This window comes from Ailuropoda melanoleuca, chromosome 6, assembly GCF_002007445.2.
Source record: "Ailuropoda melanoleuca isolate Jingjing chromosome 6, ASM200744v2, whole genome shotgun sequence".
Taxonomy (NCBI): domain Eukaryota; kingdom Metazoa; phylum Chordata; class Mammalia; order Carnivora; family Ursidae; genus Ailuropoda; species Ailuropoda melanoleuca.
The window spans coordinates 85,800,050-85,822,803 of record NC_048223.1 but is presented as its reverse complement, the minus strand read 5'-3'; the positions used below and the strand labels follow the sequence as shown (position 1 = coordinate 85,822,803).

The 22,754-nt window shown below is 36.1% G+C and overlaps 1 protein-coding gene across 6 annotated transcripts in view; it reads right to left on the bottom strand.

Annotated features, from left to right (window-relative positions):
* Positions 1–4,928: 4,928 nt before the first annotated feature.
* The window catches only part of CCSER2 (coiled-coil serine rich protein 2), a 170,539-nt gene continuing 152,713 nt past the window's right edge, over positions 4,929–22,754 (bottom strand). For 4 of the 6 annotated variants that reach the window (XM_034662796.1, XM_034662797.1, XM_034662798.1 and 1 more), the window contains one exon: positions 4,929–9,748. In XM_034662796.1, coding sequence (XP_034518687.1) covers positions 8,927–9,748 — 822 coding nt within the window. In that variant the 3' untranslated portion in view covers positions 4,929–8,926. Of the gene's footprint in view, positions 9,749–16,578; positions 16,619–22,474; positions 22,560–22,754 lie in introns of all 6 variants that reach the window. The other 2 variants (XM_019795458.2, XM_011219940.3) reach the window with 2 other exon arrangements.

Below are 22,754 nucleotides of genomic sequence, written 5' to 3'. Positions count from 1 at the left end.
TCCTCGTTGGCTCAAAGCAAGCAGAGCTGGGTGGACTATTCTTCAGCTTGCCCAAGTTTGGTCAAGACAGGAGGCAGCAGAGACCGAGCTGAACTGACCAGATGAGTCTTTGGTCTGTAATCAAAGCATGGCCAGGCAAAGCTCTGAGACTTGTGTGTTCTGGTTTCTAGCATCACTGAACCATACTTAAAAAATCTATACAAGCACATGATGATAGACCTGAAGGTCCGGTTATATAGGATGAGTTAATATCCCACAACAAACAGCTCTAATGATGCAGCGGGACACAGGTAAGGATAAATCAACCTATACAGATTTTCACTCATGGCACTGACATTTGAGAGCTTGTAACTAAAACCAATGACTAATAAGAAAATACTACAGGGAGAAGGGTTGGTATAGATATGAGATGAGTGTCTCCAGGCCCAGTTAGTACATGCTAAGTGTGTAAACTATTCAAGTTTGGAAGAAAGATATTTTGTCACTGATAGTGGCCCTACCTCTGATGCAAACCCCAATTACCGAACGCAAAATGGAGTAAAACAATGATGCAGCGGCACTACACTTGGTGTCAAACAGATCTGCCACTAGCTGTGTCTTTGCATAAATGACTTAAAATTTGCTGACACATCACCCTGTACCAGGACACTGTGAACAAAGATGGTTCACCACTCCGTGGCTGTACCCCTGTAACCAGAGACTGCTGGGCCTGGGGACCCTGCAGGGGGTTGAAGGAAGCCCAGGACACATCTATTCCCACTCCAGAGAAGTGTAGAGGGACACAGGAGACGGGGAACAAGCAGCTGTAGGAAGGGGACAGTGCAGGTAGATTTAAACAGGTAGATGAGAAGGAATTGGCTCTAATGGATACTGACCAATATACTGATGGGATCCTGGTGGTCATGCCAGGGCAATGGGCCCAGATGCCACGAAAGGGAGGTTTCCAAAGCTCCTGCAATTTTCTTCTGGCTTGGGCACTCGCTATATGTAGGGATCATCACTGCCCGCCACATCTTTTTGGAGTGCCTTCCTCTTTAGGGTTTTACCCATGCTGTTGAGTGGGGCAACATGGTTAATAAAAGTAACCATTTAAGAAAATGCAACGATTTTGTATGCCATGGATTTTAATAATAGTTCCAGTTCCTGTCCAATAGCCCCAAACGTATGTCCTTGCTCCACATAAGTCTGGTGGGGCACAGGAATAAAATTCTGCTAAGGCCAATGTGACCATGTTGTGACATACTAGTGACATCCCATGTTCCGTTATATCATGTTCCTAGAAAACTAAGTATCTTCTATTTCAAATGTTTTAATTCACTGTTGCTAGTTAATAAGAGAAATTTTAAAGAATTGAAATGCCCCACTCCATCCCCAACCTTTTCCCAACTTCAGCTCAATTGGTTGGGGGTTTTCAAATTCATGGTCACTCTGCAGGTCTTATCGTGAGTGTCAGTCCCAGAGGAGTGGTGGAGAGGACCAGCTCGCTCCAGGGTGTTGAGGGCTCCCACTGAGGAACGGCTTTCGGGTGCTGTGCACACCCAGTGGAACCAGAAAAGGCTGGACAAGATGGAACCCTGAAGGATGAGTAAGGTTCAAAGGCAGACCAGGCAGCACCAGGAGCTTGGAGGAAGCCTGGCTGCACTAAGGATTCCTGTCCTCCTTAATTTTACTAAGTCACAGCCCAAGTCAGCTGGGCTCAAGGAAGGCTCTAGGTCTACTTCTGGGTTCAAAACTTAATTGAGGACTGTAGGATTGTGGTGCTAGCCACGAGTAAAGTCAGAAATTCCTAAGGACAAGGTGACCCAACTTTCCTTTCCCATAAAACTTTTTCTCTAGGCTCAAAATAGTGTGCGTGCTAGGGGAAGTGGGGTGTGGAATAAGGAGAATCAATTATTCAGTGCCTTTGTGCCAGGTGCTTTACAAATGCTGCCTAGGCAATAGAAATGACCTTGCTATTTAAAACAAAAAATCCCTTTTCAGACTATAAGAGCACAGTCTCTTGATTTAAAAAAATATATAAGATGAAGATTAAAAAATAAAACCATCCATAATCTTATCACTATTCTTAACTATTGTTCTTTTATCTAGGTCTTCATAAGCACATATAAACTGGGATTGTCCTGCATTCACAGCTTTGTTACTTTGCTTTTGTCCCAGTTATGGTGTGAATACTTTGAGTAAATGTTATAATGTGAACACTCTAAGTATTTTTTAAGACATTAAGAGACAGTCTATTTTCATAGTGGATTTTCCTATGTGAATAATTTAATTATCCCCCTCCTGTCAGAAATTTATCTCCCATTCTTTTAAATCGGTTTTTGTATACAAAGGTATATAAATGGCCTGCCATTCTATTTTGCCTCACTCTACTAGCAAAGGTCAAGTTTTCATATTTCATTATACTTTTGTCTGTGGTTGGTCCATTCTGCAACTTCAGTAATGTTTTATGTAACATTCACAAATGATTGTAAGTCCATGGTCTCCTCTCCTTCTCCCTTAAATTCTTGGGGAGCTCTTAAAGGCGGCTTACTATGCTCCATTCCCCAGCCCTCAGCCCAAGCTCCCTTTAGAGGGAGAGCAGTCAGACCAAGGTCTAGGGTTCTCAGGAAGTCCTGAGATGAGCTGCCTAGGTCAGGCCTAAACCCATTCCCAAATGTCTCCTCTAAGCTCTGCCTAACCTTGGATCTTTGAACCGGACTGCGGTAGCAAGGTGCCTGGAGTACATGTGTTTGCATCTCAGCATTAGTCTGGAACACAACTTAAGAAAAATCATGAATTAATAATTCATCAAAGATCCTCTTTTTTCTTTTCATTGTAATTAATGAAAACTACTTTTAATTTACATTACATAGATGTAACATTTCATCTAAAACTTGTCATGAAAACTCCTTAGAACTCAAAAGTATTTTGAACTAATCATGTCCTTAAAAAGGACTCAAGTTGGTTGAATGTATCATTACCTACTACATATTATGTGATAATAATTTTTACCTATAGTTGAATAAAAAATTCTAACACAAATGCACATTTGCCAAGGGAGAATGGTTTTGGAGGTAGCCCTCCACTGTTTGGGGATCTGTCTGTTCTGCTGTAATGTGATCTCTTCCATAGCAGGAACGGTCTCATTCCTCCCCTACAAGATCAAATCCAGGGTTTGGCACACAACAAGCATTTTAACAGTATTAATTGGGAGGAATCAAAGAAAACTGGTACCTTTTTCACTTTAACAGATGAACATTTTAGATGTATTTTTGCAGGAAACTATGATCACCTCAAGTATTACCAAAGAAGCATTATTCATACTCAAAATGAATGCCTGAATAAATTTATGTGTGGATTAGATCAGATGACAGGTCACATTCCCAAATCTGGAAAACAGCAGTACTGTTTTTATGGTTGGGAAATCAGAGAAAGGCCTGTAAGGAACGGTTTCTCTTTTGTTTTTTTTAAAAACATGGATGCTAATTTGAGGATTTTGGGGGAGGAATTCATGAATGAGGAAAAGGCTCTTCCAGATGACCTAAATTTCTCCAGAGAGATCACACAGCAAAAAATGGCAGGTAACCAAAAATATCAACTAGGCCATACTAGATTTTATATGTATATGAGAATGGGACAGAAGGAAAATAAAGCCTGGGCATGAACTGTGTGAATGGAATGTTAGACTTCAGGTATACTTCAGAATGTGAGATCCTATGGGCCAAGGTCTAAAAGGGAAGGTGATTTAAGAGAGTTGAGAAGCCTCAAAATTAAATCCTGATTGATGACATAAGAAAGAAAGGGCAAAGATTTTAAGAATATTTGATATGGCTAAAGAAGGAGTTCCTGAATCAAATCAGATTATCAAAGGGAAATGAAGGCATGTAACCAATAATTAATACAGAAGCAAAGATGTGAATAGTAAAAGGCAGTTAAAGCCCAGAATGGAATGAAATGAGGGGAAAGGAGTTTTCCTGTTATGTTCTAAACAATATGATGAATAGGGCATTCCTGCACAGGATTAAAATCACTTGCAGCTCCTTAAGCTCCATGAGGCAGGAACCACATGGTCTTCACCTCAGTACACCCACCCAGCAGTTAGCACAGGGACTGACTTCTGTAAGATATCCACAAAAATTACTTAAACCCCATTAATAGAAGGATAAGTCAGATTCAACTTCTATAGATGTCTTTCTGTGGGGGGAAAAAAGGATTTTCAGAATGGAAAATGTGGAATGAACACGAGAAACAAATGAAATTACTACACTTGATAACAACCTGAAAAATAAAAATTTGGAGTTAAACTAAGAAAGTACTTGCTAGTAACTCAGAGGGCTTTAAAACTGATACAGATGTCTTAGGAGGTGGTAAACGTCATTATTAAATTTATTAGTAATGAAATTTCCTTCATTCTTTTTCCAGCATTTATAAGACCATTTTGAATATCACTGTGTCAACTTTTTACATCCCATTATATAATGATTACCACATATAAATTGGAAAATAAATTATAAATGCCCTGTTCCTTTTGTTCCTAAAAACTACATAAAATTTCATTAAGCCCTCTTGTTGCTTCAAGCTTTTTAATATATGTTATGTTTAAAAAAAACAAAATAATTAAAATTATAATGTCTGCCTCTTTTATGCAGCATTCTTACTCAAGGTGCTAATATTTTTTTAAGTAAAAATTATGTTATCCCAATTATTCTTCTGAGATAAAGCAGGCATTTGATTAAAATGGAAACTGATGTATTAGATCACTTACAGAGTCTGTGGAAACACTACACTATTGTTCACCTCCTACTCAATCAGGGCTTGGAGTGTGGTATGTGTGTAGAAGGGAGTGTGTAAAATGACACAGTTTGAAAATCACCCGAATGAAGAGCATTTTAGATCTTTGTGGAAAAAAAAGATATCCAAGAAAAAGTACACTATGGAAGGCAGTGTTGAGGACAAGAAAACTTTTATAATTATGAACTTTATTTTTATTTACTATGCCAACATTTTCAGGAAAGAGACTTTACATCCAGTTTTTATAACTCATTTTACAAGCAAATTCTAATATACAGTATTTACTCTGGTTTTTAAAATCAACGGGGAAAACAATCCTGCAGGTATTAAAGACTGTGGTGTTTTTGTTTTTAATTAGTAATGACTTAGAGACTTTAAATTCGTAGGGTATTATTTTGTTATGGTGACGCTCTAACGAGGAGAAAGTGGGTAGCTTTTCCCCCAACACAGTTAAAATAGAAGATGTATCTTCAATTCATAGCATAGTTGTAGATCGGCACCCACCATCATAATCATTTATCCAAGTGTATTCTTTCAAATTGCTGCAGCAGAAAAACCGAAGGGAGGTGTGGAAAGAAAATTAGAAAATATAATTCAAGCATCAGAATTAAGAAAAACAGCAAGGCCATCATCTTCAAGGAAAAACATCAGGTACTGGTATTACAGCTATAATTAATTTTCAGATGTGTGCATAGGCATGCAAACATAACCACCCGAACTAATTTATAAACACGAAAACGACTGTGTAAGAGGAAGAGTAAACTGAAACTATGCTGCAGTCTTACTGAACTTCATTGCAAGCCTAGTTGGTGACTCCAAATTACATCATCAGTGCCCCAGAGACCAGGAAACCATCATGACAACTCTGCTCAGAAATGAAAAGTACACTTCTGTGTCTGTAACAACCATCTATGCTACAGGAAGACCAGAAGTGACAGCTATAGGAGGGATCGTGTTCTCCTTGACACACTGAGTAAAATACTTAAGGGTACCATGAAACATTCAAAGAACTTAGTGCTTTAATGAGTAAAGTGACATGCTGAGGATATAGTTCTGTGAAAGGCTGTACTTCAAACAGCAACAATTATAGAGAAATTCATTTCAACAAAGAAAGCCACGCCCAAGAGGCATTTTGATATTTCAGGCACAACTCCAAGCAATTAAGCTCATTTAAAGTGCAAATCTGATACTTTCTCTCATTATTCAGATTTTTACTTGTTAAAATACTTACTAAGTTCCCTAACATCTATATAAATACAATGAACATAGTCTATATGCCTGAAAATATTGCACAAATTAAAATGAGACTCCAAAAGAAAAATGCTAGAGGGTCTCAGTTATTAGAAACATTCTAGATGATATAACTATATAATCCTTTGTTTAATGCCTTAAAATCATCTGCACCTGTACTGATTAACTCCTTAGGCCAAGCTTTCTCTAAAGAATTTGATGTACATCCATCCCATCAACAGCCGAATGTCTAATTCTACATGATCTATTACTTTTCTCATTCACAAATGTGAAACTTAACCAACCCCCACAAAACTTTTTCTTCAGGATTTACAATTCATATACTGCAGCCATCTTCACCGAAATCACAAGAACTCAGAAAAAAAGTGATCTGTGTTCCCTTACAGGAGGATTTTGGCACAGAGTTGACTTATAGAAGCACTAAACAGAGATCAAGCCAAATCTGAGAGTGATCCCTGATTATTCAGGTGAGTTAGAGCCTCACCTCATTTCTGACTTAATTACTATGGAGTAGTTTTTAAAGAAATACTCATGCAGTTTAAAAAAGCAAACTGCAGGCAAAACTTGTTTTGTACAAGCATCCTAGATTTTTTTCTCTTAAATATATTATGCTTCATAATTATATTGCTGAGCCAAGACTAAGGCTCAACAAAAGCACAGAGAAGTTGATAAACTGATGGGTTACTATTTCTGTAAATTCATCAGGGAGAAAAAAATAGAGCAGGAAAAAGACTGGAATAAACAAATTGCAGGAGTCAACATTTTTATATAACAAAGATATTTCCCTCAGACTAGGGGGTCAAAAATTAAGCAAAAGTTTTGAACTTTTCTCTTAAAGGCCTACTTGTAAATAATATTTTACAAGAGTCTACACCAACTTCTAAATAAACCCAAAACCAATTCATCAATGTTTACTTTAGGAAAATACAGTGTGATAACATCCCATTTGCAATATATGAGATCAATTTTCTTTGTCCTTCAAGATGATATACCACATGCACCCACTTTCAGCTGCCAGACATCACTTCTTGTCTCTATGAACAAAGAAGAGTTTGCTGAGACGTCTGAGTACTTTACACTAATAATATCTGGACTATGTGAAAATCTTTCTGAATTTTAGAGCTTCTCTGACAAAAGTGCTGTTCAATGAGACTATGGTACTAGATTTATGTTGCTCACCTATTACCAAATCCAAGAATGTTTTTTTTTTTTTTGTATCCAGTGAATGGCAAATTCACTGAATGGTCCTCTGGTAGGTAAGGGAAAACTGCACCAAAATGACAGTGAACAGCTCTTCCTAAATTTCCACTGAAGCACCTGCTGTTGTTTTCCTTAAAAGGGGCAATTTCACCAGTGTACATTTTTTAAATGAAATCCCTAGAACTTTGAGTAACTAACTTTTTGGTCATAATCACTTATGATACATTTTTGGTCAGCTGATCACAACAAAAACTGACTTTGTAAAAGGCTATCTGTCTGAAAAACATTAATTCTAATTAAAGCAGCAACAGGTGAGCAGCCTAAAGATGACATGATTTGGGAGAACAGAGGGCAAATTACTGAACCATCTGATGAGTGGCCCGCGGCATGATAGGGTTAGTGCATATGGTCCCCTTGGCGGTTCCCCAGCTACCTTCCTAGAACATTAAGATAGCTTTTAACACCTTTCAATAAAACACAATGTCCCCTCTCCAATTCTATTTTTCGTCCCAAATCTACTTCTCAAGAAACTGCCATTCAAACACACTAATATAAAAAGGAAACCTGGAAAACTCAGAAAAACAAAAACTTAAGAATTCCAGCTTTCTCAAGATAGTCTTACTTAAATTTATAATTATTCTCAAAATATTTTAACTGTTTTGCTATAGAAAATAGTTTCAATTCTGTGGGGTATTTATAGCTCATCAAAGGTTTGTGCAAACATTTCAAGTCCATTATTCCAGTCTTCAGATATTAGCAGAAAGTCAATAAATATAAATATCATAATAAAGACTTAATTTAAAATATAAGCTGTGGAACCTTAAAACAGCTATCATGGATCCACATAAGCCTACAGGGCTCAAAACAATTACCAGCAAAACTCTAGCACCAACAATACGTTACAAAATGAATACATCTTTAGGTACAGGCTTCAAGATGTAACCCAGGCTTTCCAGAATTTATGGAGTAGTGAAAACAAATACAAATGGGGGGTGTGTGTGTATGTGTGCGCACATGCGCATGCACGAACAAGATGCTAAAGCAACATATAATTGGTTTTTATATCGCACGAAACATTTTTAGCCAGGGGAATTTGGTAAATAAATAAATACTGAGACTAATTGGCTGATCCTAGCAAGGAAAAATAAAACTTACATAGACTTCCCATTAAAAGCCTGATCTCCTTTATTCATCACAAAGCTTTTGCATAGACCTTTTGAATACACAAATCACTGGCCAGAATTTTACTTACAGTCTACCATCTTCAATTATCACCGTATCTTTAGTTAAAACAGTGACCATATTCACAGGAGGGACAAGTGAGAAAGGGTGAGGCTCTAAGAACCACATTTAATACAGACCTTAAAAGGACTAAATGAACAAAGCACATTTCTTGCCTGCTAAGTGGAATATGATGAACTTTCTGATGTGTGAGGGATGGATAACATGATTACAGCCTTCTGCAGGCCTCTGAAATGGGTAAGCAAACTTTTGTGTTTACCTGAGACGAATATGCTCAAATGCTGTGTACTTCAACCAGGATATAAAATGGAAGAGCCAAACTATTAGAAGCTTCCACATTTTAATTTTAAGATTTGCAAGCTTTCAATGGAACCTCCATCATGGTAGCAAACTGCAAACTGTAAAGCTATTACAGAACAGATTGTTTTTTAAAAAAACAAATTGGCAGGTGATGGCTATGCACTTAATGTATCTTTGGTTTAGGAAGACGGGAGTATCGATTAGAGGCCAAACAATCCCCAGAATTCAAATTGCCATTCAGATTCTGCATGATTTCTTTTCTTCTTGTTAGAGGCCTTGGGATGCTTGTCTTGGCCTGGAAGTTTTGAGGCTCTAGTTGGGAGATGCTTATTTGTTTTTGTCTGAAAGAGCCAGAAGGGGGGCGGAGCTTAGATGCTTTTGGATTTGGATTACTTGCAAGATTTGTTTGACTAGATGTTGGCGGAAGTTTTGATGAATTCCATGGTGTGATTATTGGTGACTTTTTACAAGCGGGAGTCCTACTTGGAGATGATTCAGAAACTGGAGGAGGTACCAAAGAATTTGAGATGGATGGCTTACAAAGCGGTAAGGATTTGGGCTGGGATGTGTAGCCCTCCAGTGAGGACTGATTTTTTCCAACTCTCTTAGTCTGGTCTACTGTACTTGACTGGGGAAGCGTCTGAAGGGAAGTAGGTACAAATTGCATGTCACTAATTTGATTATTTGCCGAATGATAAGGCTCTTGAGCATTCGTGGTCATGTTCAAGTTTGCTTCAGAAGGTGTACTCTTAGTAGCCACATCCTCAGCGAATTGTGGGCTTGAAGAAAAAGGCCGGTCTTCCAGACCATAGCTGCTTTCTTGCTGTAAGCCATGTGTAAAGCTTTCATCCAGATGTGCAACACCCTGCTGTATGCCCTGGACTGTGCATTCACTGTGGGCCTCGATATGTTGCGGCTTTATTAGTTTTCCCTGGGCGTGGTCTGTGGGTCTGGGAAGGCTGCTGGAAGGCTGTAGTACTTGAGGCTATTAAAATTAAAAACAACATTAAGCAGCAATTCATTTTACAAATGCCACCCAGAATTTATGTAAGTTCCAATTAGGCTGTGTTGATACTTATGTTTAAATATGAGAAGTACGTGGGTTTTTTAAATAGAAAAATAAATTGCAATATTCAAGTGAATTCATGAGACACATACAAGAGTGATAATGCAAACAAAAAATGATACAGGCAGCAAACACTAAACAAGATTCTAAATCAAACAGGAAAAGAAAAATCTTAAAGTACTTATTTATTGTAGAAAAAAGATTTCCTGCCTTGATTCATTAAGTATTTAAAAATTTATATGTAAGATGGCTTGACAGAGTATCTATAGCACTTTGATTTAATCTTCAGAAGCACAGATAAAAACTATGACCATTCAGAATATTACCCATTTTAAAGACTTTTTTTTTTTAAAGGAAAGCTGTGTAACACTTTACCACACTTGGCCAGAGAAAGTATTAATTTAAAAGTGTCAAGGTGCTGTACTTCTATCAGGAGTTAAAATTACCAGCAGATAAACAAGGCTTAGATTGATTATATTCTCCGTTGATGTGAAATTCTAATTATTTAAACAAAAATAGGTCAATACATTTAGCTAACACTAACCTACCTTTAACATTCTTGTTGAAAAGTTTCAGAATAAAGTGTTTTCACAGCTTATTTGTTCAGTCTCACTGCCAAATGAGGAATCAACTAAGGTTCTGGTAAATGGAAAAGACTTACCCTGCCCAAGAGTGAACATTCATTTAAGATTTAAAATGATCAGTCTTTTGAATAACAACAGAGAGTAAAACGAATTTGAAATTACCTGTAACTTTTTTTTTTTAAAGATTTTATTTATTTATTTGACAGGCAGAGAAATAGCCAGTGAGAGAGGCAACACAAGCAGGGGAAGTGGGAGAGGAAGAAGCAGGCTCCCAGTGGAGGAGCCCAACGTGGGGCTTGATCCCAGGACCCTGAGATCACGCCCTGAGCCAAAGGCAGACACTTAACAACTGAGCCACCCAGGCGCCCCTGAAATTACCTGTAACTTGAACTAAAGCTGAAGCCTACAATAGCAAAATTCTTTAGGCCAATTTGCCTCACACACATTTCTCTGGAGCTCACTGTGTGATTATATTCTATATAAATCAGAGTAAACATGCAACTCTTGGGCAGTCAGTAAAGAAATACGAACCTTAAAGTTATCTTTCAATGGCCCAGATAGTTAGAGTATATAGGGCAAAGCCTACTGGTCATCCTATTACAGGGGAAGTTGTTATCAATGTATAAACACACTTTAATTTAATTTTCTATTAAATAATGTGGGCCGAAAATATAAAAAAGTTTGCCAAAGGGCTTTGAAACATAAACTTCAAAGGGTCAGCTTTTATTAATAACTTTTTTTGTTGTTACACTAATCCACAAATAAATCTATACACTATCTCTAATTTCTCCAACAAAAGGGGCAAATCTATTTATACTGCATCATTCATGTTTTGTCACTTTTTCACCTCCTTCACCAGTATTCGATGATGGCTGCTGGGGCCAGGAGTCAGGCAAATTATGGCAGGGTTAAGATGACTGACAGCAAAGTTTAATGACTTGTAGACAGAGGGCAGGCCAGGATGACTACTCAAAATTCATACAGAATATGTTACATTAAACTCTTATTTTAGAATATTTAAAACAAACAAGCCATCTCAGTTTCTGCTTCAAGCTAAATGTCCTAAACTTTAAAGTCCAGTGGGCATTTTCACAATAAATCCCCACAGAGATGAATAAACTGTCCTTCAAGAAGGAAGGTACTAAAATCACCAGGAAATGACAATTAGCTGGGATTCCCTAGAAAAAAATGACAGTCCCAAAGTGATCATACATTTTAGGAAAATTACTAAAAATATACAGCGGGACGGTATTAAGCGAAGCAAAATTTACCAAAAGGAAAAAAAGCAACCAAAGAAGGGAAAGGTGGCAGCATCAAATGGCTGATTGAAATGGGGACTTCCTTTCCCTTTTCACCTCTTTTCAAAACTTTCAAAAACATCAAAAGATATTCTAATCTTGAGTTAAAAATCATAAAGCAACTTAAGACCTTTGAAAATATGCATAACAATTTAGAAATGACTTTATTGTAATATGCTTATTGCTAGTAAGAAAAAAAGTTTAAACATGTGCTATCAGCTCAGAGCATAAAAAGGTATAATTTCCTAATTAAGTAATAAACTTATCATTAAGATAACCAAACCTCCAGAAAAGGGGCACTGTGAACTGTAGATAAATTATCCATTTGCACTGATTATAGTCATCCCCCCTTATCTGCAGGAATAGGTTCTAAAACCTCCAGTGGATGCCTGAAACCGCAGCTAGTTATGAACCCTATATTTACTATGTTTTTCCCTAAACGTACATACCTTTGATAAAGTTTAATTTATAAATTGGGCACAATAGGAGATTAACGATTACTAATAATAAAAAAGTATAACAGTAATAAAAGTTATGTGAATGTGGTCTCTCTCAAAATATTTTACTGTACTGTGTTCACCCTTCTTCTTGTGATGTGAGATGATAAAAGGCCTACATAATGAGGTGAAGGGAGGTGAATGATGTAGGAGTTGTGACACATCATTAAGACTACAATTGATCTTCTGACAATATGTCAGAAGGACAATCATCTGCTTCCAGATGGCAGTCAACAGCAGGTAACCAAAACCATAGAAAGCGAAATGGTGGATAAAGCAGGGGGACTACTGTACTTTTATTACCCAACTGACTACTACTGCTTATCAGAGAACTAAATGGAAGTCCAGAAGGAAGTCGTGCTGCCTGTATTAAATGCAATAAAGCTCCATATCAAATATTAAAGAATTAGGAAATAATCAGGTTTTTAAAAATAACAAAATTTTTAGTTTTCTGAGAGTAGGTTAAACAATATATAAAAGACGCCTATCACTTAATTACAGTGAATAAATTAGTGGTTTCTAAGTGCTTTATAAATAATGCAGATTTTATATTTTTATTAAAAGTTATTTTAGTGGTATGATCTAATTTCCCTATCCCCAAATAAATGTTCTGTTTTATTATTTATTTGGAAACTAGTTTGGAAATCAATTCCACCACTGTAAGAAAAAAGTCTCTCAAAGAAGATGAAGAAATGACTACAGGGAGGATCAAGAAAATGACTTTTACAGGCGGATGACTGTGTAGAACTGGTTATCCACGAAGGACTGAATTGTCATTAGTTACCTGCGGGCGAGTTAAACAACAAGCTGCCTCTTCACCTCTAGTAAACAAAGCAAAGATGCGTTCTGATAGCCTGTTGTTTGCAGCACAATTTCCCCCAAATTCTAAGCACGCAACTGTATTAACATAAAGGCAAGATATTAACAATTCTTCCTGCCCACATTCATTACTGATTCTATGCCCTCAGACACCTTTAGAATGAATTCTAAATAAATAAATAAAAAAGATCCCATATTCTCATGGATAATAAGACTAATAGAAGGAACATCAAAGACCATTCATTTTTTTTAAAGGTCTACAATATATTATGCATTGTACTAGGTATAAAAAAATATGGAGCTGAATACAATGCTGTTCCTATGGAACCTAGAGACCTAGTGAGGGAGATAGGTAAACAAATGACAAGACCATGTCTCAAGCATAACAACATATGAGAACAAAAAGAAAAATTACGCCTGATTGTAGAGGTCATAGAAGGCATCCAAGAATCACAAACATTTGAACTGAGTTTTAAGATGAGTTAAGCATTTGCCAAGTAGACAAGAAGGGAAGAACATTCAGGGGAGAGCACCAGTACATGCTAAGCACAAAGGCAAAAAAAAAATATGGTATGTTCCAGTACTTCCAACTGTTAGACTGAATTTGGAGATCACAGTGTTGGTGGAAAAGCACAGGCAAGTGCCAGCTCATACCTCCCATCAGGCTAAACGGTTCTGACTTTATGCGGCAGATAATGGCAGATGCTGATCAATTTTACACAAAGGAATCATAAGATCCAATGTGTATTTTACAATGCTATTTTGGTAGAATTAGTGAGGAATGTACAGGAAGGGTGACTATAGGCAGAACCGCCAGGCAGTATGTTATTGCTGACAGCACAGATGATAAATTATAAGGGTCTAAAATTAATACACTGAAAGCAAAACTGGAAAGGATTGAAAGGTTTTTTTAAAGGTGGTCAGGTAAGCAGCTGTTTGGAAGGAATTCAAGACGAGTTACAGGTTTCTTGCTTTGGAGATGCATGATGAGGTCCTAATCTGTATCCAAGAAAGTTGCCCACCGGCCCATTCATTTCATAGCGTCTGCAGCCCAAAAGACTCAGAGGACAAAAGGAATCCCACCACCTATTGGGGGGTGGGGCAGACTGCAGGAAATATCCTGTAGTCACAAATAAGTAGAGCTTTAGTACTCCATCCTTGCAACTTTCAGAATGGTTGGTTACTGAAGCTTCAAAATGTGGGCACATCCCCAGGCCTGAAGAGCTAAGCACTTCTAACTAGACCCAGTAATTCCATGTCTTACTTTAGTAACATAAACCTCAGCACACCATTCTGAGAATTCTCAGAAGCAACGGTTACAGGTGTCAAGGTCAAGAGTGAGAGCGGCACTACTGGATAACTGTGCAAGGGGACTGGTAGGATCTTCAGTGATAATCTTAAACATCTATTCTGGGCTGCCTACAAAGATAACCAGAGATACGAGCTCCTTACAGGAATGTGCCATGTTTTATTTGTTGTTGTAGTTGGTATTCCTAGTATTTGGCACATTGTAGGGATCAAATACATATTTCCTAGATAAACTAACAAATAAATGAAATTAGTAAGTAGTATATTCCAAAATTGCTTCTTTGGTAATAAATGACCAAAATGATACTTCCCTATTAGGTCAGTGATAAATAACCAAATAAAAAAAGTATTTAAAAAAAACTGATGAAAAAGAAATCTTATAACAGAAAAAAAAAGTTTATCTAAATAAGTTTGGGGTTAGCATAATGATTAATGTTTAGAAGGGCAGCAGGAAGAATTATAAGTTAACCAGAACACAGCACCTCTCATGACCTACTAGCAAAGCTACAAATATTTTTTATCTGGAGATCAACATTTCTGGATGAAATAAGCTGGGAAAACTATCTTAACAAGCATTCAACTATTTTCCATTTCTAATCCTAATAATTAAATATGATTATACATGTAAAACATGTAGCACAGGACCTCCTAGCACATCAAAAGGGCTCAATAAATGTTACCTATGATTATTAAAATGTGTGAGAATGATGAATTCAAGCCATGGCCCTTTTGTAACTGGGTTTTGAAAAAAAGGGGGCAAGTTTTAGAGCAGTATCCTAAACTAGTGGCTGTAGAATAAGAGCTTTCCAGGCTTCAAATAAGTATTTCAGTCATGTCAGTTATATCTAAGTGTTTTAAATCCATAGCAGGCATATCTGATATGATATAGAAGTCAAGGTTCCTTAAGTACCTTCCTGAAGATAAAAGAGAGCTAGGACATGCAAGGCACTTTAAAGTATAGAAAGAATTTATATATGGCTATATGGAGGAGCTAGTACAACACAATACTGAATCACTGAGCTTTTGGAATCAGACTCACCTGGGTTTGAGTTTTGACTCCATCACTTACTATTGGTGAGTTATTGAGTAAATTATCTTACTACTCTGAGATGGAATTTCATAATTTATAAAATGAGGATAATAACAGTATTTACAACTTACTGAATTGTTTTAAATAATAAACGATAACATGCATACCAAAGTGCTTAGTATAGTGCCTGACACATTATAAATACTTGAGAAATGCTATATTCTGAGCTCTGAGAGAACAGCATTTCCCTTCTTCCAAGGGCAAATAGTCAAATACTAAGTTTGCATGTAAGTTTGCATGCGTGATCTCTAATTATCACAAGAGCCTAAGTGGAAAGTACTGTCTCATTTATGTAGATGAGTAAAGCAAGTTTAAAAGAAATTAAGTAATATTGAAATTCACATACTTTAGCAAATGGTAAAGGCAGAATTTGAACTGACAGAGAATTTAAAATGCAGCACTACAACTTTATTATTCTGTGTTACTTGGGTAATTCCAATGAGTTCACAGACTTTCAGAATATGTAGTATAGCAGGAGGATTATTTTAAAAAGTTAACAGGCAAATTCAATACCAACATTCAGATACCAACTTCCCGGATAATATCCTATGTCTTTCTCAGCTGATCTATCCTACACAAGATAAGTTTCAGACACCAAACTCAAGCCACACTATGCAGCAGTATTTTGGGAGGAAAAAAAAAAAAAAAGGTCCAAGTGACCTACTGGAGGAAATACACTGAACACAAGGAGAGGCAAATTAGCACTCATCACTGAGAAAAACTTCACCTTCACTGTTTCCTACCATTTCAAAGATTTCTAGCATTAGCATAAGAAAAAATACTCATAGCAGTTTCTGTAAACATTTTTTCTAGAGTTACCAAATGATAAGATGCCAGTTAGAAATGTCAAATCCCGACTGAGAAAAATATGTCTAAGTGTGTAAGGCAGAAAGCAGGAAATGTTCTGAAGCATAATAATGCTACTGCATAGCAGACAGGAATTACTTAAAATGATTTTCTTGGTACATAGAAGTTTATTATTATTATTAAATACATTTTAAAGGCTAAAAAGGAGATGGAAATGGAGCCATCTGTAACATGCCTGTAATTTCATGCAGGCTCTGACATGCATCATGCAAACTGGGAAAAAAAAACAAAACCAGAAAGTGACTATGAGGAAGGTGGTAGGAAGAAATCTGAAATTGTACTGTACCACGCTTTGTCAGAGAAGTAATGGACTAACTTCTCAACTCCTTGCCAATGGCATAATGGGAGAGCAGAGACAAGAAAAAGACAGGACAATGGTGTCAGAGACCACACACAACACCAAGGAACTGCCATGACTGGGTATAGCAGCCAACAGTATTTGCTTAGCTTTTGTTGTGTTTTTCCAGGCAGTATTATTTTATTTAGTATATTTATGTAAAATGAAAACATTTTAAATAAATTTATACTTTCTTGCTAAAGAGGTTTGCAAGTTAATATAAATATTCATAACCACAGAACAGTATATATAAAACTTCTCACACTTAAAAGGAATCACTTGAAGAATCTTACCAAATAAAATATTGAAAGGGTTTTGACACAATTTAATATTCATACTCCAAAGATCTAAAAAGGTTTAGCCACATGTAATCCCTTACAGAGCAAGTAGAAATTATTTCTTTAATAATTTCAGAAAGTCTTGCACATTATAAACTAAATACAATTCAAAATTAGTTTACTTATATTACTATTGCTGCATTAAAGGCCAATTAAAGTATAATCTGATCTTCACGTATGTCTATCTTAACCATGATGTTCTAATTTATAAGGGAAGCTCCACACATCACTAGAAAGATGGAAGACATGACTGGATCGCGAGTATAACTAGATTCAAAGAATTTTGCTCTGTAATTTACATGAACCCAATTACAACTTCCAAAGTTTTCTAGGAACTAGGAATGCTCTTATTCCTCTAGATCTCAGAATGATGCCTCTAGATCTTAGAGAATTTAGAGAAGATAACTGATTGATAAATAGAAATTACATATAAACAAATTCTGAGATAAGGAGTTCAACAGCTTTTCTAAGTTGATCAGTTAACTTCTTTAAAAACTATCAAACTGATTAATATTGACTTAAGTAATAAGCATTTACAACCGAGGCACAATCAGTGTGAGATGCTTATGTTCATGGGTCTTTATCTCTAAGACACAGAACTCATTAGCATTAACCTCTGGGATTCAGAGTAGTTCAGAAAACAAAACTAAACATCATAATAGTACCATTCCATTGCTGTGACCAATATGCATGGTATATTTATCCAGAGAACGATACTGCAGGCATTACGGTACAACAAATACAGCTAACAATTTTACAATCTACAGAGCAGGTTGTTATAAAAGTCTTATGCAGAAAACATCAATTGCTGTGTTTCTCATAATTACAAAGTGCCCAGAGAAACTAGTTTATGGGGCAGCCCCCTGGACCATGAGTTTAATGCACATTTCCAGTCAATTAACCAATGACTAATGTAAACAGCACTTGAAATTAGCTACAAAAATGGACAGAGTGTCATATTCTGTATTATTTGTTCAGTTTTTACTGAGTTACCCTAGTTTCCATTTCACTGAAAATATTTTATTTTTATGAAAAGTCACTCCCAGAGCTAATTTCTCATTAAAGCACTGAAGCTAATGCTACCCTTACATACAAAATTGATTACAGTCACATGGTAGAGCCAATCAGATTGAGCCACATGAATGTACACCTTATGAACATGTTTGGCAGCTCAACAATACACATCAAGTGTTTTTAGAAAGTGCACAACCCTCTGATTAAGCAACATCCTTCCAGTAATCTATCTAAGAGAGACGGTGATACTGATATATACACAAGGATAAACGGCATTGCACGGATATCTCTATTTAATAGGGAAAAATGGAAACATCAATGCCCAACAACAGGAAAAGATTATAGTACAGCCACATAATGTATTATCATGTACCCATTAAAATAATGCTTTTAAGAAATATTTAATACATTGAAAATGTTGATATAATGATACTATGTGAAAAAAGCAAAACAAAAAATTAAGAAAATAGAGTATTATATGTTCTAAGAGAAAGTACTATTTCATTCAACTTTTTTTTTTTTTTAAGATTTTATTTATTTATTTGACAGAGACAGAGACAGCCAGCGAGAGAGGGAACACAAGCAGGGGGAGTGGGAGAGGAAGAAGCAGGCTCACAGCAGAGGAGCCTGATGTGGGGCTTGATCCCATAACACTGGGATCACGCCCTGAGCCGAAGGCAGACGCTTAACCGCTGTGCCACCCAGGCGCCCCTTTCATTCAACTTTTATCTGAATTTTAAACACACTCACATGTTTGTTGGGCTGTTAAGTACATAGTTTCATTTAGTAAATACACACTGGGTTGTGATATAAAATGAATTTTAAGTGTCATTTGTCAAAAAGGTTTGCGAAACATCTCCTGAGGGTTATAAGAGGAGGAGGAGGATATAAGACAATGTAATCATCATTCTTAATGTAATTCTGGGTGGAATAGTTATTTATTATAATATAAATTTAAAAATCAGGCAATGCTAATGCTATATCAAGAAACTGCTGAGTTATTAAGACATAGGTAGATGCACTTATATTATTTTTGTTGTTTAAAAACAATTTTTGTCTCACCTAAGTTACTGCACATTAAAGGTAAAGGTTGGTAAGATTTCTAAATTCTTCCAATCAAGGTGTTAAAGAGCAAATTTAAAAGTCTTTTTAGGCATGACAAGAAATAGGTATTACTTCAAAATACACTTTTTGAAAAGTCAAGTCTTCCTAAAAGTATATGCTCTGACGAGAAGTGCAACTTGAGATTACCATTAGGGCTTTTTACTTGCCAAAAGCAATTACTTTTATTAAATTTTCCTACTATGAGGTAGGTTATTTATCATTCCTAATTTTATACACTGGAAATCAAAAAGGATAAACTAATGTTAGTTAAGTCAATTTGGACAAAAGCTGAAGTCAGGACAACAAGAAGACCCCTTCTATGTCCAAAGGTAGGTATTTTCTACTAGCCCAGAGAAAAATTTAATTTGAAATTGGAAGACAAGCATCATCAAGTTGAGACTAGTAATATACTCAAGAAAAGAAATGGAAGTCACGATTTCCTGACAAAGAGAAAAATATGTAAAGACCAGGATTTTCCTTTTTTCTCCATTCTTCTAGAGTTATTCTTAAATTCAGCAAGAACATCCTTGGCCAATGCAGCTTTCCTAAGTGACCAGAGCTAAGCATTCCCTGTAAACATTATTTCACTCTTCACATATCCAGAACAGGCTATCTCATAAATTAAAAACAAAAACAAAACCAGATTGTCCTTACTGAAGCCTGCCTGACTTTTGCATTTAGAAGAAAAGTCAGTTCACTTATGTTATTCTCAAAAAGAATTTATTAATGAAACAGATTATAATAAAGAAGAACTCTCTCAACTATCTACCATCACTTACAGAATTAACCTCTCCAAAAATCAGCCCTAAGAATCACATACTAACTAAACATGGAGACAAATATTGTTTTACTAAATATAAGTTCAGTGTAGGAAGGTGAAGATCTATTCCAAAACTCTATGAAAACCATTGGACTCCATACTTTTCTATATATTTTTAAAAGATTTTATTTATTTGAGAGAGAGAGCACATGCATGCATGAGCAAGGGGAGGGGCAGAGGGAGAGGGAGAAGCAGACTCCCCACTGAGCAGGAAGCTCGATGTAGAATTCGATCCTGGGGTCCCAGGATCATGACCTGAGCTGAAAGCAGATGCTAAACCGACTGAGCCACCCAGGTGCCCCCTTTCTATATTTTAGAAAAATTAAAAATATTCTTTAAAAAATTAAAATTCTATATTTTAGATAATTTACATATAATTCTATATTTTATATTCTATAAAAATTCTATATTTCAGAGAAATTTAAAATATCCTTTAAAAATTAAAATAATAATAATTTTATTAGTAAACTGCTTTGGCTGTTCTCAGGGTAAATCCAAAGTAGTGTAGTAGTTCAGAACATGTTTTTCCTTTAAAGGAAACTTCCCCACTCAATAAGAGGTATCAAAAAGCCATTAATAAGCCATCTAATTATCACTTTCCATAAACAGGGTCCTACAAGTCTCAATCATCAAGTTCCAGGGCCAGTTCTCTTAGCTACGTAAACTGTTTAGAACCTACTCAAGAAAAGACTCCAATATGTATTATCTTCTGAGAGGTGGCAAACACATCCATACTCTAGAGAACAAAAACTTTCTCCTTACTAATTTAAAGATGAGGAGAAGGAACTTTGATCTATAAAAGCCAGAAAGACAGATCTTGATAGTGTTGCAAGACAGTGCCTCTTCACAGTTGGGAAATGGAAAAGGCAGCTCTAACCCAAGAGGAAAGAAGGGAGAAACATTTAAAAATGGAGGGCCAATGACTCAAGGGAGGGACAAGAAAAGTCTAAAGCTTTGCAAATAAGAAACTAGTGAAATGAGTGCTTCTAAGAAACATGTTTTAAAAATAAACGTAAATCTTTGTTTTCAATATGACGTAATTAACCTTAAACTTCAATTCCACATTATAGCTAGCTGAAGGGAAGGAAAACGAGGGAGAAGAATGGTAGCGTAAGAGGATAGGAACTAAAAGGGAGCTACAGTAAATTCAAGGAAGGGATGTTAATCTGAGGTGAACCTGTCAAACCATGCAATTTACTAGCTACAAGCCTAAAAATATATTATTACGTTATAGTTGCCTTTGAAAGTTGGATTAGTTCACTAGCGTTTTAAAGTAATTTCTTATGTGCTATGAATACTTAAATAGAGGAGAAAGGAAAGAGAAGTACTTGAAGACAAGAGAAGTAAAAAGGAGGCCAATAGAGGTGGTAGGGGATGGAAAAAGAAGAGGAGGAGGAAGAATCCCTCTTCTCGTTGCTTCCACTAAAGAAATTAACTTGCTACTAAATAATTTGACATAAACACCTATACAAACTTTCTATTCCATTTTCTTTGAAACAAAAAACACACAAGGGAAGCAGAGGCATAATAGCTATAAATAAATAAATAAACAAACAAATAAACCTCAAACCTTGTCTCAAATTCATACTGATACCTCATAATTTTGCTTAATTCAATAAATGAATTTTTATTTGAATAAATCACATTTCTTAATTTTAACTGCTTAAAACTTTGGGACCTTTGATACTTCACATGGATAAAGATAATTTATGAAAAAATTGATCTGAATCAAAAATCAGGGTAAATCCATGCAGGAGGCATGAAAGTGACTGACAATACTAATATCTCTTTTTCATTAATATTAGCTTTTTTGGGTGACTTTTCAAAAAAGATAAAATATAACCAACTTACCAGGTGTACTTAAGTACATAATATAAAATAATAAACACTGTTTTGGAAAGCAGATTCAATGTAAACAAAAATTTTTTTAAGTCAAACAATTACTAAATCATTAGAAATGTTAGTAAACCATGCATATTCAAAAGCCATTTTCTTCTGTACTGTAAAGCAGCTGATGAATTACAAAAACGTATTAGTTGTTAAAAAAAAAACCACCCTTGAAATGATTAGAGACTTCTTTTAGATGACAGTGAAATGCAATCAAAGCTTCTTGATTAGGAAATATTTAAAGAAATGTGCAATGGTCTAGTAAGCCTGCTCCCTCAAACAGTATGCATCTGTCCATGTCACTGAAGATAGTGTGTACATTTTTGAAGTAACTAGATAAAAAAATTTGTTATTCATATATCTCAAGGTCACAAAAAAAGAAAATACATTAAAGGCAGATGCATGTCAGTAGGTCTAGGGTCACTGGCAATAGGTTTAAATAGCATTAGAATGAAATAACTTCAGATAGTTCTCCTAAAGGCTCTAAGTAGAAGTCTATTCACATGCAGTCAAAGAGGAAGGGTTAATTAAGAGAAGAGAGCCCAGGGAGTGCTGGTTTAGCACATGCCTGCAGGTCACTCTGGACAGGAGATAGGGTGCTGGGGGAGGGACAGGTCATGCAGAAGGGAAATACCATGAATGGGAAGCCAGAGCAGGATAGGAGTGAGAGACACAGACTCACTCTGTCTGCGGTGCGGCGGAACAGTCCGTGGGATCCCCTGGAAGGAGCCCTGCCAAGGAGAGAAGGAGGGAGCAGAATACCCACCCTGTGCAGAGAGAGACAGGGTAGGGAGGTATAATAAAAAAGGGAACCGAAAAATAGAGAAACCAAAGTCATACTTTAAAAAAAAATAACAACAATAATGTTAATAAGAAGACAGATTTCATTTTTTTAATATATGTAGTTCAAATGATTAAAAATACATCATAATCCAAACCTAGGTATTATTCATATATTTAAA